This window comes from Ambystoma mexicanum, chromosome 2q (assembly GCF_040938575.1).
Source record: "Ambystoma mexicanum isolate Mex_15411 chromosome 2q, UKY_AmexF1_1, whole genome shotgun sequence".
Lineage (NCBI taxonomy): Eukaryota > Metazoa > Chordata > Amphibia > Caudata > Ambystomatidae > Ambystoma > Ambystoma mexicanum.
In genome coordinates this window covers 1,009,825,437-1,009,842,753 of record NC_090924.1, presented here as the reverse complement: position 1 = coordinate 1,009,842,753, position 17,317 = coordinate 1,009,825,437, and the positions used below count along the sequence as shown (strand labels likewise).

The following is a 17,317-nucleotide window of genomic DNA, read 5'->3' as shown; positions in this document are numbered from 1 at the left end:
ACAGTTACAGACAGGCACGATGTTCATTGGACTTATGGGTGTGGTGCGAATTTGTGCGTAGATGTTCTTCAGGCAGTACGGACAGGTATAGTGTCCTCAGGACACCCCCATTTTCTGTATTTATGGATATCCCGGACACCGGGTGTGTTCTTAGAACAGTTTCAACTTGCCTGCAGACAGTACGGACAGGTATAGTGTTCTTAGCACACCTCTATTTTCGTTTAATTACGGACATCCCGGACACCGCATGTGTTCTTAGAACAGTTTCAACTTGCCTGCGAACAGTACGGACAGGTATAGTGTCCTCAGGACACCCCCATTTTGTGTATTTACGGATATCCCGGACACTGTGTATGTTCTTAGAACAGTTTCAAGTTGCCCGCCGCCAGTACGGACAGGCATAGTATTATTAGGACACCTCCATTTTCGTTTGATTACAGACATCCCGGGTCCCGCGTGTGTTCTTAGAACAGTTTCAACTTGCTTGCGAACAGTACGGACAGGTATAGTGTTCTTAGGACACCTCCATTTTCGTTTAATTATGGACATCCCAGACACTGCGTGTGTTCTTAGAACAGTTTCAACTTGCCTGCGAACAGTACGGACAGGCATAGTGTCCTTAGGACACCTCCATTTTGGTTAATTACGGACATCCCGGACACCGTGTGTGTTCTTAGAACAGTTTTAACTTGCTTGCGAACAGTACGGACAGGCATAGTATCCTTAGGACACCTCGATTTTGGTTAATTACGGACATCCCGGACACCGTGTGTGTTCTTAGAACAGTTTCAACTTGCCTGCGGACAGTACGGACAGGTATAGTGTTCTTAGGACACTTCTATTTTCATTTAATTACGGACATCCCGGACACCGCGTGTGTTCTTAGAACAGTTTCAACTTGCCTGAGACCAGTACTGACAGGCATAGTGTCCTTACGACACCTCCATTTTCGTTTGATTATGGACATCCTGGACACCGCGTGTGTTCTTAGAACAGTTTCAAGTTGCTTGCGAACAGTACGGACAGGCATAGTGTCCTAAGGACACCTCCATTTTGGTTAATTACAGACATCCACACACCGTGTGTGTTCTTAGGACCGTTTCAAGTTGCCTGCGGCCAGTACGGACAGGCATAGTATTCTTAGGACACCTCCATTTTCATTTGATTACGGACATCCCGGACATCGCGTGCGTTCTTAGAACAGTTTCAACTTGCTTGCGAACAGTATGAACAGGCATAGTGTCCTTAGGACACCTCCATTTTGGTTAATTACAGACATCCCGGACACCGTGTGTGTTCTTAGAACAGTTTCAACTTGCATGCGCACAGTACGGACAGGCATAGTGTCCTTAGGACTCCTCCATTTTGGTTAATTACGGACATCCCGGACATGTGTGTGTTCTTAGACAGTTTTAACTTGCTTGTGAACAGTACGGACAGGCATAGTGTCCTTACGACACCTCCATTTTCGTTTGATTATGGACATCCCGGACACTGCGTGTGTTCTTAGAACAGTTTCAAGTTGCTTGCGAACAGTACGGACAGGCATAGTGTCCTAAGGACACCTCCATTTTGGTTAATTACAGACATCCACACACTGTGTGTGTTCTTAGGACAGTTTCAAGTTGCCTGCGGCCAGTACGGACAGGCATAGTATTCTTAGGACACCTCCATTTTCATTTGATTACGGACATCCCGGACATCGCGTGTGTTCTTAGAACAGTTTCAACTTGCCTGCGGACAGTACGGACAGGTATAGTGTTCTTAGGACACCTCCATTTTCGTTTAATTATGGACATCCCGGACACCGCATGTGTTCTTAGAACAGTTTCAACTTGCATGCGCACAGTACGGACAGGCATAGTGTCCTTAGGACTCCTCCATTTTGGTTAATTACGGACATCCCGGACATGTGTGTGTTCTTAGACAGTTTTAACTTGCTTGCGAACAGTACGGACAGGCATAGTATCCTTAGGACACCGCTATTTTGGTTAATTACGGACATCCTGGACACCATGTGTGTTCTTAGAACAGTTTCAACTTGCCTGCGGACAGTACGGACAGGTATAGTGTTCTTAGGACACCTCCATTTTCGTTTAATTACGGACATCCCGGACACCGCGTGTGTTCTTAGAACAGTTTCAACTTGCCTGCGAACAGTACGGACAGGCATAGTGTCCTTAGGACACCTCCATTTTGGTTAATTACAGACATCCCGGACACCGCGTGTGTTCTTAGAACAGTTTTAACTTGCTTGCAAACAGTACGGCGAGGCATAGTGTCCTTAGGACACCTCCATTTTGGTTAATTACGGACATCCCGGACACCGTGTGTGTTCTTAGAACAGTTTCAACTTGTTTGAGAACAGTACGGACAGGCATAGTGTCCTTAAGACACTTCCATTTTGGTTAATTACAGACATCCCGGACACCGTGTGTGTTCTTAGAACAGATTCAACTTGCCTGCGGACAGTACAGACAGGTATAGTGTTCTTAGGACACCTCCATTTTCGTTTTATTACGGACATCCCGGACACCGTGTGTGTTCTTAGAACAGTTTCAACTTGCCTGCGGACAGTACGGACAGGTATAGTGTTCTTAGGACACCTCTATTTTCATTTAATTACGGACATCCCGGACACCGCGTGTGTTCTTAGAACAGTTTCAAATTGCCTGAGACCAGTACTGACAGGCATAGTGTCCTTACGACACCTCCATTTTCGTTTGATTATGGACATCCCGGACACCGCGTGTGTTCTTAGAACAGTTTCAACTTGCTTGCGAACAGTACGGACAGCCATTGTGTCCTAAGGACACCTCCATTTTGGTTAATTACAGACATCCAGACACCGTGTGTGTTCTTAGGACAGTTTCAAGTTGCCTGCGGCCAGTACGGACAGGCATAGTATTCTTAGGACACCTCCATTTTCATTTGATTACGGACATCCCGGACATCGCGTGTGTTCTTAGAACAGTTTCAACTTGCTTGCGAACAGTACGAACAGGCATAGTGTCCTTAGGACACCTCCATTTTGGTTAATTACAGACATCCGGGAGACCGTGTGTGTTCTTAGAACAGTTTCAACTTGCCTGCGGACAGTACGGACAGGTATAGTGTTCTTAGGACACCTCCATTTTCGTTTAATTATGGACATCCCGGACACCGCATGTGTTCTTAGAACAGTTTCAACTTGCATGCGCACAGTACGGACAGGCATAGTGTCCTTAGGACTCCTCCATTTTGGTTAATTACGGACATCCCGGACATGTGTGTGTTCTTAGACAGTTTTAACTTGCTTGCGAACAGTACGGACAGGCATAGTATCCTTAGGACACCTCCATTTTGGTTAATTACGGACATCCTGGACACCATGTGTGTTCTTAGAACAGTTTCAACTTGCCTGCGGACAGTACGAACAGGTATAGTGTTCTTAGGACACCTCCATTTTCGTTTAATTACGGACATCCCGGACACCGCGTGTGTTCTTAGAACAGTTTTAACTTGCTTGCAAACAGTACGGCGAGGCATAGTGTCCTTAGGACACCTCCATTTTGGTTAATTACGGAAATCCCGGACACCGTGTGTGTTCTTAGAACAGTTTCAACTTGTTTGAGAACAGTACGGACAGGCATAGTGTCCTTAAGACACTTCCATTTTGGTTAATTACGGACATCCCGGACACCGTGTGTGTTCTTAGAACGGATTCAACTTGCCTGCGGACAGTACAGACAGGTATAGTGTTCTTAGGACACCTCCATTTTCGTTTTATTACGTACATCCCGGACACCGCGTGTGTTCTTAGAACAGTTTCAACTTACCTGCGAACAGTAAGGACAGGCACAGTGTCCTTAGGACACCTCCTAGTTGTACTAATTGTGTATATTGTACATACCATACAAATGTTTAACCGCTTGCTCTTACTATCATTGTTTGAATATATTGTATATTGTTTATTACCCCCATAATTGTTAATTGCAAAGCTTTTATATATTGTACTTCTGTAAACTGTCCTTGTAAAGCGTCCTTTACCCCTGGTCCGGAGCGCTATATAAATAAATAAAACAAACAAACAAAACAAACAAACAAACCTCCATTTTGGTTCATTACGGACATCCTGGACACCCGCACTGTCTGCGGACACCCCAACTGCCTTTTTAAAAAAAGAACACAAAAAAGAACTGAATTAAAACACATTTAATATTTTTGTTGTATTACATATAGGTGTACAATTTATGAAAGAGAAGGGGAAGCAGAAACTGACACAAACACAGGGAATTGGGGGTTTCAAGAGGATGGATAGGAGGAGATGAAGGGATGGAAGTCTCATTAAAATGTTTTTCTTCGTGGAGAGGGTTTGGGGATAATTGACTGGGATATGGAGAGGGGGGACAGGTACATGCGGGACAATGGTATTTAATTTTTTCTTTTATGTGGTCCTCCACAACATTTTTCAAATGGTTGAAATTTGCCATGAGGATGTCCATTTTTTCCTCCATGCCCTGGAGAGTCTTTTCCAATGTATCTTTTGGTGTACTATTTTCAATGTTTGTATGGTCTGTTAAAAATATATATGTTAAGTGTACATAAAGTAATGCTTATTAATTCTGTTATATAGAGAAGTGTGTACCATAAGTATCACTATCTTCAGACATTTCCTCACGTGGGAAATTCTCCTCAAGCCATTCTAAAGTACTGGACATTTATGTGAGAAAAAAAATATACATATTACTTTTATTGTATCTAATGCAGAAATGTTTGAAATATATAAGAAAAATGAAGTACACTTACTAGCTTCTGGTAAGTTGTGTTCTTACTGGTCTGTAGATCTGCTGTTGCTCCTAGTTGTGCAGTTTCTGTGAGGTAATTATGTTGGAAGCCTATCTTTCTTCTTTTGGTATATTCCATTTTAGTACATATGGTATTTAAATGGATGGTTGATGTTTTAGATATATAGGTTCCACGTCTTATTTATTACTACCAATAATGTGTTTGTGTTCTGGTTTTTGAACTTGTGCAGTGTTCATATGGCATGATATAACAATTTAAGATACCCCCTGAGTTTTTGGGTAGTGTTGCTGTTGTCCGCGTCCGTCCGCGGACATATGCACAGTCCGCGGACATCAAAATCACTAGCTGGGGGTTCAGTATGTTCTATGTTACATGTATTTAAAGTTAGGGATATTATGGTTAAGTTGTGCTACTAAAAAGCTATGAAATTCAGTAAATAAACTTTGTTAAAGGGACGTCATGGTTAAGTTGTGCTACCAAAAACCTATGAAATTCAGAAAAAACGTTGTTAAAGGGACGCTATGGTTCCCAGTAAAACTGAAAAACCCCTGAAATTCACCAGTTATGGTAAGATAAGCAACCACAACTTGCGCCACCAAGGTGCACTGCTAAGACTAACAACCAGGACATCAAAGATGACATCATAAATGTCATTGATGAGATGACTGTTGGTACTCAGTGCAGAGTACCAAGGAGAACTGGCTTTCTAACAGCCAGCCCTCTTCTTATATTCCCTTCTTGCACTGCCTGCAGGCATCCATGTCACCAGAGGCTTCCCGCTCCTATGGCCAGCTGGCGCAGACGGCCATTCACACCTAGGTGTGTGGTCTTTTACCTCCCTTCCTGCCTTGCGCCTTGGTCCTGATGTGCCACTTTTGTTTTCTCCCCCTCCCTGTGGTGTGGTAGTGTTTGGTTGGGGGCAAGGGGGTGATATGCGAGGCGGCGCCAGGCTGTCTCCCCCTACCTGTTACTTGCAAGGGCTTTCCAGCATCCCTTGCCTGGTGTCCTGTTCCCTTGCCCCGCCCCCCCTTATTATTCCCCCTGTCCTTGAGCTCCCTTGGTGCCCAAGCTTGCGGCACCTGGACATACTTTTTACAGAGCAATTGTAGTAATCTCTTAAAGTACTATGACGAGTTATGTGTTCTGGGTGCATGTTATGTCTGTATTTGGGCGCAAAAAGTAACTGTTTTCTTCTCTGAGACAATTGTGCATATTTTTTTAAAATAATGAAATTTGTACTAACACATACTTGTTTACTGTAAAAAGCTATCTGTAATTGGCACAATGTTAAGTAGGTATACTATGCGCTGACGTGTTAACGCTGCTTATTATTGCCCAATAACAAAGTTAAAAACGCGTGGAATTGCCTCTTGCGGGCAATGGAGGTGCTTTGGGCCATGAAAGGATGGCAGGTTGTTTGGACCCTTTTACGGAACGCAGTTGTACAAAGAGAACAACACATTTTGGATTTCTTACTGCATGTCATTGTTTCTTGTGCTCAGGAAAGTAGTGTGCATTGCCACTCACAGGTTCAGAAATGAGACACCTCTCCCTCATGTTTTGCAGGTGCAACACTCGCTTCCGTTGAAGATCAGTTTGAAAACACCTTTATTTTGCATCACGTGGAGAACCTGAGAGACAAAGCGTCAGACTTTTGGATGGGAATGTTCAGAAACGTGGACGGTAATATGTCTGTTTCACCTGTTTTTACTGGTAAAGAGTGCACAGACTTGATTATTTTTTTTAAAGAATAACTGAGACTTCTGGAAAGTAGGGTTTGCAGGTTAAAGAAAAGAATATTTGACCCCTGGAGCCAAGGGTTTAGCGGTAATTATGAAATAGGGAGAATTTGTAAGTGCGACATGTGAATCCCACAAAAGTCGACGGCTTTCAAGTGGATGTGAAACACGCAGTAATTGTCATTGTCAGTATTACCACACGTGGTAATGCTGCCTCTCTCCAAAATGTTGAGCAACCTTAACTCTACATCAGGCGTTAATCAGTATTTTACACCTGTGGCCACGCAGGGTGCAGATTTGAAGCACAGGTATGTTTGTCTCCATTTCAAGTGATAGCCGTGGAAACAAGATGTGATGAACTTTGACCTTGATAGCAAATGGTCCATTTTAAAGGGATGCTTATGCTAGTGTGGTGTTGTCAATGGTTTTATCACTTGTTTAAGAGATCAGGCCAAAGTTTAAGGTTACTGTTCGAGAGGGCCAGCTGAAAGTGATCTCAGAAGGAGGTGATTTGGTGGGGGCAGCAAGTGGTGGTTGGGAGTAGCCATAGGGCAGTCAATGGGAAGGTAGAAAGCCAAGCAACACCCACAGGCTGTGTGTCCTTTTCATCAAATTGGCCACAGATAACAACTCAAATGGCTTAAAGCACTTAGAGCCCTATCTCTCTTGAAATATAGGATGATCGCAAACTCTGGGTTCCTGCCTCAATAGAGGATCAGAAGAAAGAACCCCTTGTCTGAAAAAAGGAAGGCAAAGATTCACACAAAGGTTGTGAACGAATAACTTTACCAGAGACAGCATTAGAAGTGGGGAACTACTGATTAAACAGTTCTGCTGAATCTGAGCTTGCCATAGTCATTCTCTTTCCAAAATAAACTTTTCTTTTTTTGCTTATACCAACTCACTGGAGCTCTGCATTTCATCTAATTAATATCTGTCTGCAACCTACATCGATGATGTTCCGCTCATAGGCATTCTTTTCAAACCATTAACTAATCATGTTTAGTACACGGCGTGCACATAAGTCCCCACTTCTGTAATAATACCAGGTTGACAGAGGAGGCATGCTTAGTGCAGGTGTTTTTGGTGCAAACAAGTCTGCTCTTTTGTAATAATGGCATGTATAACGAAGAGATATGCTTAGTAGTACAGGAGCCTTTGAGTGCACACAAGTCTCTACTTGGGTAATTATAGCAGGTAAGACTGGGGAGGCACGCTTAGTAGTACATGAGCCTTTGAGTGCACACAGGTCTCCTCTTGTGGCAATAATGGCATGTATGACCAAGGAGATATGCTTAGTAGTACATGAGCCTTTGAGTGCATACATTTCTCCACTTCTATAATAATAGCAGGTAAGACTGGGGAGCCATGCTTAGTAGTACATGTGCCTTTGAGTGCATACATTTCTCCACTTCTATTATAATAGCAGGTAAGACTGGGGAGGCATGCTTAGTAGGACATGAGCTTGTCAGTGCACACAAGTATCCACTTGGGTGATAATTGCAGGTAAGACTGGGGAGCCATGCTTAGTAATACATGAGCCTTTGAGGGCACACAGGTCTCCTCTTGTGGCAATAATGGCATGTATGACCAAGGAGATATGCTTAGTAGTACATGAGCCTTTGAGTGCACACATTTCTCCACTTCTATAATAATAGCAGGTAAGACTGGGGAGCCATGCTTAGTAGTACTTTAGCCTTTGAGTGCATACATTTCTCCACTTCTATAATAATAGCAGGTAAGACTGGGGAGCCATGCTTAGTAGTACATGTGCCTTTGAGTGCATACATTTCTCCACTTCTATAATAATAGCAGGTAAGACTGGGGAGCCATGCTTAGTAGTACATGTGCCTTTGAGTGCATACATTTCTCCACTTCTATAATAATAGCAGGTAAGACTGGGGAGCCATGCTTAGTAGTACATGTGCCTTTGAGTGCATACATTTCTCCACTTCTATAATAATAGCAGGTAAGACTGGGGAGCCACGCTTAGTAGTACATGAGCCTTTGAGTGCATACATTTCTCCACTTCTATAATAATAGCAGGTAAGACTGGGGAGGCATGCTTAGTAGGTCATGAGCTTGTCAGTGCACACAAGTATACACTTGGGTGATAATTGCAGGTAAGACTGGGGAGCCATGCTTAGTAATACATGAGCCTTTGAGGGCACACAGGTCTCCTCTTGTGGCAATAATGGCATGTATGACCAAGGAGATATGCTTAGTAGTACATGAGCCTTTGAGTGCACTCACTTTCTCCACTTCTGTAATAATAGCAGTGATGACTGAGTTGGCATGTCTACTAAATGGGATTTAGGGTGCACACAATTTCAAGAAGGTATGACCGAGGAGCCATCATTAGAACATGAGCCTTTCCTATGTGCAAGCTTTCACTTCTGTAATAATAGCAGGTAGCAAGGAGGAGGCATGCTTAGTACACGGACCTTTGGATACACACATGTCCCCTTTTCTGCAATAATAGAAAGTAGGACTCGGGAGGCATGCTTAGTACATGGACCTTTGGGAACCCACATGTCCCCTCTTCTGCAATAATAGCAGGTGGGAACCTAGATGCATGCTTAGTAGATGAGCCTTTCTGTCCACACATGTCTCCTCTTCTAAAATAATAGCAGTTCTGGTGCATATTCCCCTTCGACCCTACATGAAGTGGTGTTCCTGTATTGGAAGCCTAGCAATCCGAGGATTTAGACAGGATCTGTCACATCTATCAGGCATTTCCAACTAACCTCCCTCTGCCTGACAGATAGCCATTAATGCCCATTAGTGGCCTCCAGGTGAAGGTCCTTTGAGGTTGGTTAAGTGAACCAATTTGACTAATTTGCCTGGTGACGTGCAGATGTTAAATGGAAAGGTCAGAACTGGAAATAGAGGGCATGGAGTCACGTGGCCATGATTGGCGACAAATACAGATTGGACGCTGCCAGTGTCAGACCTAATCAGAAGGCTGGGGTGCCATTCTCCATGCCCATTCAACCTCTGGCCTCTTCATAGGAGTTGAGATGGTCTTTTTGCCCGGTGGAGTGTTGGAGATTATTAGTGGCATAACGTTCTTCATTTAATTCAGAATAAATGCCTATAAGAGGCGAATGGGGTAGTCGGGATGTGACCGGAATCGAGTCCACGATTGGTGTTTTGGCCAGATACATTTGGCAGGCTGGCTAGACTGGAGGGCCTTAGCTGACATTAACCTGTACAGCAGCAATGCGAGCCTTCGGTTTGGGGGCATGGGGCACCTCATACACTTTACACATGCAATCTCCCCAGTGGGTCATAAAGAGAGAATGTCAGTACTCTTACTCAAGGATTCATGCAGCCCATACAGGGACCCACTGGGGCTCCTTGAGGGGTCCACCATGTCACTGCTGTTGCATTGTTTTTCGGAGACGGCTTCCGGACAATGCCAATTTGGGTCTGTGCTAATCAATGCTGCCAGCAGGATTGGTTGAGGCTGGTGGTATAAAATGGCATGCCAGACTCGCAATACCTGGCATACATGCCCTGCGGTAAACATATGGCAGGAGTCCCATTGCCACACCTATGTCCCCATTCTCCTGCCCCTAGCTCACCTTTAGTATGGGACACATGCAAGTGGCACCATTGGGGACTATTTCTGTGCTGGTGTGATTCATAGAGCGGCTTCTCTGGCTTTCTCCCTCGACTAAGCGAGATGTAAGCTCTCCCATTAGAAGGAGAGGTGCTGCTGGAAAGCCCATGCAGTCCTACTTGCCTACCTGCTGCCAGCGGGCATTAGTATTCTGTGTCCATCCTGCCTCGTGTAGCCTGCGGCGAGAACTGTGTTGGATTTCCACACATTGGCACGCAAGCTGCCTCTCAGATGAGCCTCTGCAGACCTTATATTACCCAGAATGCATTGAACGGGTTCCAATGGGGACTGCTAAAAGCACGGAAAGCATGCACGGGGACCTGGACACAGCCTTACTTTCTCTTCCAATGCTGAAAATGACAGCTTTGGGGAAACAAACAGACTGGAGACCCAATCACATCCTACTGGCATCACTAACAAACTGCAGATCCAATCAGCTACTGCTTACATCTCAAACACCTAAAGCAACACCCACAAATAAGTATATGGACATTTTCAGAGCCATTTGACAACAAAACGTATCTATAACAGTAACTTGTTTATTGTTAATAAAAAATAATATATTACATAGCTTCAGCGCTCTAGTACATAATTTTTAAGTATCGAACAAGTTAAATAACTTTTTAGAAACATTAACATATGGCGGCCACCATCTTGGAAGTAAAAATGGCTGCCAAATTCCACACGCGGTTGATAGTACCAATGTTGTGGTTGGTTGTGTAGCAATGACTTCATCAGAACAGATCTTTTTTTTGCTCCAGAAACAGCCTACAGATCCCTTAATGCATAGCTATCTGTCCGGTTGCTGATTCAGAAATTGTACATTTTTCCTCACAGATGTGGAAATATTTTTCATGCATGCACAAATATTTTGCATGCATGCACACTACCCACCGTAAGAAGGAATTCAGTGTCAGTGCTGCCTTTTGTACAGTAATGTGCAAGGGTTAATAGTTGTATATGCATGCTGCTAGATCATAGGTGGTTTCTCTGCAAAATACCGTAAGATGCCTAAACCTTGACCACACACACGTATTGTGGTACTTAAACACATCTCTTGCACAAGGCACTTTCCATTGAAGGACAATGACTATCAGGTGCATTAACAAAAGGGAGCATAGATTTCAGATTTTGGCCCTGGACATTCTTGTGGAAGGAGTAAACATGCATACAAATGTAGCTTTGCCAGCAAAGTGGATTGAACTTCCTTGCAGACTAAGAGCATACTTTGGCAAATTGTACCAGACAAAAGAAACAGTACATCACCCGCAAAGCTGACGATCTATAAAAGAGATGATACACTATATGGGCAAATGTAGAAGCAAACTGTGGAATCAAAAGAGTGAACCAAAACATGGAAGGCATTGCACCCTATACTTTGGCGTACAGTGACTTTGAACAGAAGGTGCTGGCTCACAGGCTTCAGGGATTCCATGGTGTTGTTTCGATCCCAGATGAAGCCAGGGAGTGTAAGAAAAGAGATGTGATTAGGTGTCCTATATACAATGTATGGTGGAAAGGCATGCATTATTTGGTCACTTTGATAATCAGTTGAGTGGACATTTCATTCCTTTGTTTATTTTTCTTTGTAGCAACTGATCCTGTTTCGTTTATTAGTATTCTTATTCGTTCATCTGATGTATTCAGTGCTATAATAATCACAACCTGTGTCTCATTCAGCAAATGGCAAGGAGTTAAGGTTTAAATAGTTTTAAAAAAAGGGCAAAGAGTAGCAAGTGGGTACACTGATGGACAAATGGAATGGGGTGCCAAGGCATTCTCTGGAACAACAATCACAGAAGCATTTTGAGCTTTTCCTTTCTCCAAACAGGGCAGAGAAAGGAGATAGGCTGAGAAGATATCATTATTGCAAACTCAAGAGATGGCACAGTAACAAGATTGGAGATGGAATGTATGGCTATATTCTAAAAATGTAAGCTTATAGCATACACATCTTTGCCCACAGAAGAGGCAATTTTTAATGCCACATTCTGAGGGTGATATCAGGTGGTAACAGCCTGTAGCCCAATTTAACGTGTGGGCCTTTATCAAAGGCCATGGGTCTTTATCACCTTTCAGAATGAGTTATCATAGCTACTCTCACCTCGGGCAAATTGCCCTGTGTGCTAAGGGATAGTAAAATGCTGGCACATACAGATCACAGCACTTAGTGGATTTGGGTTTTGAAAAAAGAATCAAAAACATGGTGCTTCAATGAAATGGAAGCTGGGTCACGGAGCAGAGTCCCCCACATTGCTATGGCGTGTGAGGGGTGGTGCCAGCACCAGCAAGGGACAAGAAACCTGGTGTTACAGCTGGAACATACGCAGTGCTGAGCATCCCATTAGTGGAGCAAGTGGAACAGGTAAGTGGTGAAGAGAAGAGTGGAGGTTAGATATATGGAATGAGCCGTTAAATAAAGCAAGGGGCAGCAGAGGAAATAGAGCCCACATTCCAGTAATCCTGATTGGCTGTTGCCTGTAAACCCCAGGTGCTAATTAATAAAACTCTAGATACAAAGTCAAAGTTGTTTCCACCAAACTTTAAGAGCACTAGCCTGGCAGTAATATCAGCCTTGACCCCATTTTCAGACCGTGAACCTCTCAAGCTACAAGGAATGATAGCAGGAATTCAAAGAACAAATTCAATGATTGTTGCTCTCACAATAATGAATGCTCGCAAAGCAAGAAAGTCCATTGATTTCTTGGGCAAGGGCAAAGATTCTTTTGAGTACAGACCAGTTTCTTCCAGACCACCTCATAGAGTAGGGTACCTTTTGCAGTCTGATGCTTTATGGAGTCGCCCTGGGGAGCTCAGACAGTTATGAGCACATGGAAGGTTGTGATCCCGGTTGGGTCTCAACCAACCAGATGCAGCAATGGGTACGCCCACACCGATAACCTCCATCTTTCTTTTAAGAGGCCAGTTAGGAGCTAGGAAAAGGTAGAACAGGAGAAGTAAAAGATTAGAGAGTAGTTATTGCAGGCAAACAGCGTGCAAGTAGAAAGAGACTGAGAGGAAACAGAGAGAGGAAGGAGGGGAAAAGGGATTAGGGGCATTCAGAAATAAAGAAAGAGAAGAGAGTGAGATTGTGTGGTGGACCAGTGAAGAAGGGGGAAAGAGGAGTAGAACGGGAAGAGTAAGAGGTGGACAGAGAGCATGGCAGGTAGGCGAGGAGGAGAAGATGTGAAAAAGGGGGACAGACGGGTGGATGGAGAAGTAGGGTGTGCATAAAGTAGCTACACGGAGGGTTACAAGATGAAAAGAGATGATGGAGTGGAGAAGTAGGACTGAAAGACAGGAGAGAGGAGAACACCACCCAGAAGCAGGATGGAAGAAGAGGAAGAATTATTAATATTATTATTCTTTTCTTAAGGGACATTAAGTCCCGTCCAAGGGCAGGAGGACCTTAGTCTGCTTAGAATGCCCTGATCGGAAGGAAAATGGTGTAGTCTAGGAAAAGAGATGTCTAGAAGCAAAAGCTGGGGCAGAGTATGAGATGGTGCATAAGATGGTGATCGATAGGTGGAAAACAGATGTGTTCGGTCTATCCTAAGTATATTGTCGGAACAGTTGACCATGGTCCTCCCAGTGGATGGGCCTTTTTAACAGGTCTAGAATCTAGATGAATAATCTGGCAAATGCTGAGAACAAAGGTCATAAGTATATGTGTTTCTTATGAGGTAAAATAAATGAAGCAGTTATACAAGGTAAGCAAACAAGGATGAAATAATGAAGGGGAGAGGCAAAAGGATAGGTGTCATCACCATCACCCCCAAACCAGGGGCTTGTACATCCAACCTAAGGTGATGCCACATCCTGCTAAGGCCCGCCCCCCTCATGGACCCGTGCCTGAGCCAGAAAAGGGTTGAAGCCCAAGGTGGTTGCCTTAGCCAAATCCAATCTTTTCCACCTTGGGCAGAGCCCCTGGCCATCAGTATTCATCCTCCAGCCGCAGCCAGCTAGAACCCACCATCTCTTGTCACGCGCCAGTACCAAACTCTGGCTTCATCCGCTCAACCCTCTCCACACATGATTTATGCGATTGGGATTAAAAACATGATAAAATATTAACAATACTAGTGGTATAACAATAATACAACCTAGTGAGAGAGTAGTATGTAAACAACGGTAGTAACAGAATGGCGCCGATTAGTTTACAGTGAGTAAAAGAGCAGTAGGCATCATGCCATCTTATCATCAGTCAGCAGAGGTCGCTATATGATTGCAGAACATTATGGAGAAAGGGCCTGGGGCAAACGCATCGACAACAATGGTTACATCGAGAATTCAAAAAACATTTACACTGTATTCCCATGTGATAGTCAAGAAAAAACGTTGCTATTGTGTAATCGTATCAGGAGACGAAAGCCACGCAAGACAGTAGACATTGTGTGTCTCCATGGTGTGGGGGTAAGGCGTATAGGGAGAACCCCTGATATGCAGGCAAGCATCACTAATTGTAAGGCCCTGTATCTCTCCCTCCCCCTTGATGGGGGAATGCTTGACATGAGAAATAGCTCCACCCCACCGTCACAGCTGGAATGTGCTGGAAGCATCGCGAGACAGTTGTCTGCAGGATTAAAGTGCCCTTAGCCTCAGCTCACTATCTCTAGCACCCAATCCAGAGTCCAGGACAAGGCCGTGATAGCCCTTGTCCCTGTCCCTTAACCCCTGCCGATCATGCCTGGCAAGTCTACCACAGGGTAGCAATCTGATCTTCAAAAGTAGGCGAAAGACCCGCAGAAGTGAACCGGAAGCTTCCAAACGCAAAGCCAGGCGAAATGTGCAACTCACCAAGCGCGTGCAAAAAGACAAATAACGGAAATACACACGTGCCTGTCCCTAAAAGCAAAACCAAAACTGCATAGCAGTCATAGGAAGGAGAAATAACATTTCATACTAAGTGAAAGGAACACATATCATGTGCACATACATTGTGCAGACACACCTACCTGGGAGGCACACAGACCAGAGGGAATTAAATGAAGAGGGCCACCCCCATTCACGTCTGCCGGTGGTAGAAAGGGGACAGCCAAATCATACTGTTAGGGCTTTGTTAATATCAAGGCAGTGAACACTCCCTAACAGCCAGTCACTCGAGCACAAAGCAGCAGAGAGGGGAATTCGGATGTGTGCAAAGCCCCACACGATTCCCACAAAACAAATGAACAAAAACTGCACATTGCCCGTGTGAGAGCAACTCTTAGTTTCCGATCAACACAATGATGAAAGAAGAGAGGGAAACAACAACCCGAGGAGGGTGGATTGGAAGAGGAGTGTCATGATGGAGTGCAGTGAAGGGATGGCCGCTTGGGTGGACTGGCAACCAAAAGAGGCGCTGAAAATCATTTTCAAAATTGGACCCATATTACACAGTTTGAGCAAGCTCAACCCCTTTTCCATAGACAATTTGCAAATAAAGGCCCATGATGCAGAGGCCTACCGGGAAATCTCCAGAGTTCCCTCTAGGCCAGTCCACCCGTGGAAGGGCAAGACCCCAAGAAAGGAGAATGGATGAGAATATGAGGAGGGTGAGAAATAGTTCCTGAGAAGGAAAGGTCTGTCATGAGAGGAGGAAGCATAGAAATGCAGCCACAGATGTGGATCTTACTATAAGAGGAGGTGGATGGCATCACTGACAACAAGAGTAGACTGAACCACCTGGAGGGGGGCAGGTGCAACATCCAGATAAAGAAAATGGCATCAAAACAGAAGGAAGAAAAGAGATGGAAAAGAGTCTAAAAATAGGAGACGAAGGGAAAGCCATGGAAGGAGCAAAAGGATGTGAAAACAAGATATGCTAGAGAACCTTGACCAGTAGAACGAGAGAGTGCAAAAAGAGGAGGCGGTGAAAGACCGATGCCAGGGGAAGAAGCATGTGAGGCCATCAGAGTTGGAGAACAACCCCAGCCGTGGAAGGGTAAAGTTGTAGATCCCAAAGGACATCTTCAGCAGGGGAACAGACCCATGGGGAGAAGAACAAGAAGAGAAAAGAGCGAATATCCAGACAAAATGGAAGCTGCCAGCACTGGGTGTCAAAGAGAAACATGGACCAGGAAGGTGGACCTCAGGCAGAAGCACCAAGGAGACAAACCATCCAGATATGCCAACGTGCAGGATCACCCATGTATTGCATGTTGATGGCTAAGAAAGTCATAGCAGTTCAAATATGTAAGGAGTAGAAAAGGATAGTACCTTTAAACCTACCCAATACCCCCTGTGAAACTGTGTGGGCTCAATCGCTGGAATTGGGTGAATCTGCAGGAGCCTGCTGAAAGATTTCAATCCTTAGATTTCTCTTGCAAGTTTTGGTGAGACAGGGAAGGCCGTACATAGATCTGGGCATCAGGACATTGTTCGGCCCAGAGTAACACAGTGTTGGTGGATTCGGATATTCTTGCATGTATTTGGGCAAGTCGTTAGGCGGAAAGTGAGTTTGGTAGCTGTATAAAGAACACGCAACTTACTGTTTCTTTTGTAGGTTGAGTTTGGTTGCAGGAAGATGCGGTAGGACTGACCCACACAAGGAGTTTAGAGAAACAGAGACATTTTTGAGGCGTTAGGTAGGATTGCATTTTTCCCTGCGGAATGTGTGTGTTATTTGTGATTTGAAAACTTTCTTTAGCAGCAGAACAATCTTTTTTTTTACTTTGTGTGTTAGGCACTCAGGAAGCTTATTTGGGAAGCCAGTATTTAGTTTATTGCAGAATCTTTTTCTGTTGTGTTGTGGTTTGTATTTGAAAACTTTGTTCCTTTTTATGCATTTAAACATATATGGTTATTTGTTAATCCACATTATGCTATCATCTGTTTGTATTGTTCTCTATGTTCCAAAACTGAATATTTTACATTTTTGTGATAAGGTGTCTTAAAGCTTTTTATGACTTTCATCTGCTTGATCTGATCATTCACAAAGTGTAGTTATTTGATTTTGTTTTTCTATGTCTTCTCACTCCAACTTTCCTCGCTATGTGAACCCCTCGCCCTGCTAAAATACCTACACTCCCTTTCACAATGACTGTAAGAAAGCTTATTTTCTGCATGGTATGGTGTCCTCTCGTTTGTCTTTTCTCTGGGTTATGAGCCATGAATTCTTTCCGGAGGAGCCTCTTCCTTCTCCTGGCCAAAATATGTGTTCCACCCAGCTAAGGGTTCTGCGGTC

General features: G+C 44.1%; 1 protein-coding gene across 1 annotated transcript in view; it reads left to right on the top strand.

Annotated features, from left to right (window-relative positions):
- The window catches only part of LOC138569907 (macrophage mannose receptor 1-like), a 1,155,048-nt gene that overhangs the window by 1,063,415 nt on the left and 74,316 nt on the right, over nucleotides 1–17,317 (top strand). The window contains exon 27 of the mRNA XM_069648336.1: nucleotides 6,355–6,471. Coding sequence (XP_069504437.1) covers nucleotides 6,355–6,471 — 117 coding nt within the window. The remainder of the gene's footprint in view (nucleotides 1–6,354; nucleotides 6,472–17,317) is intronic.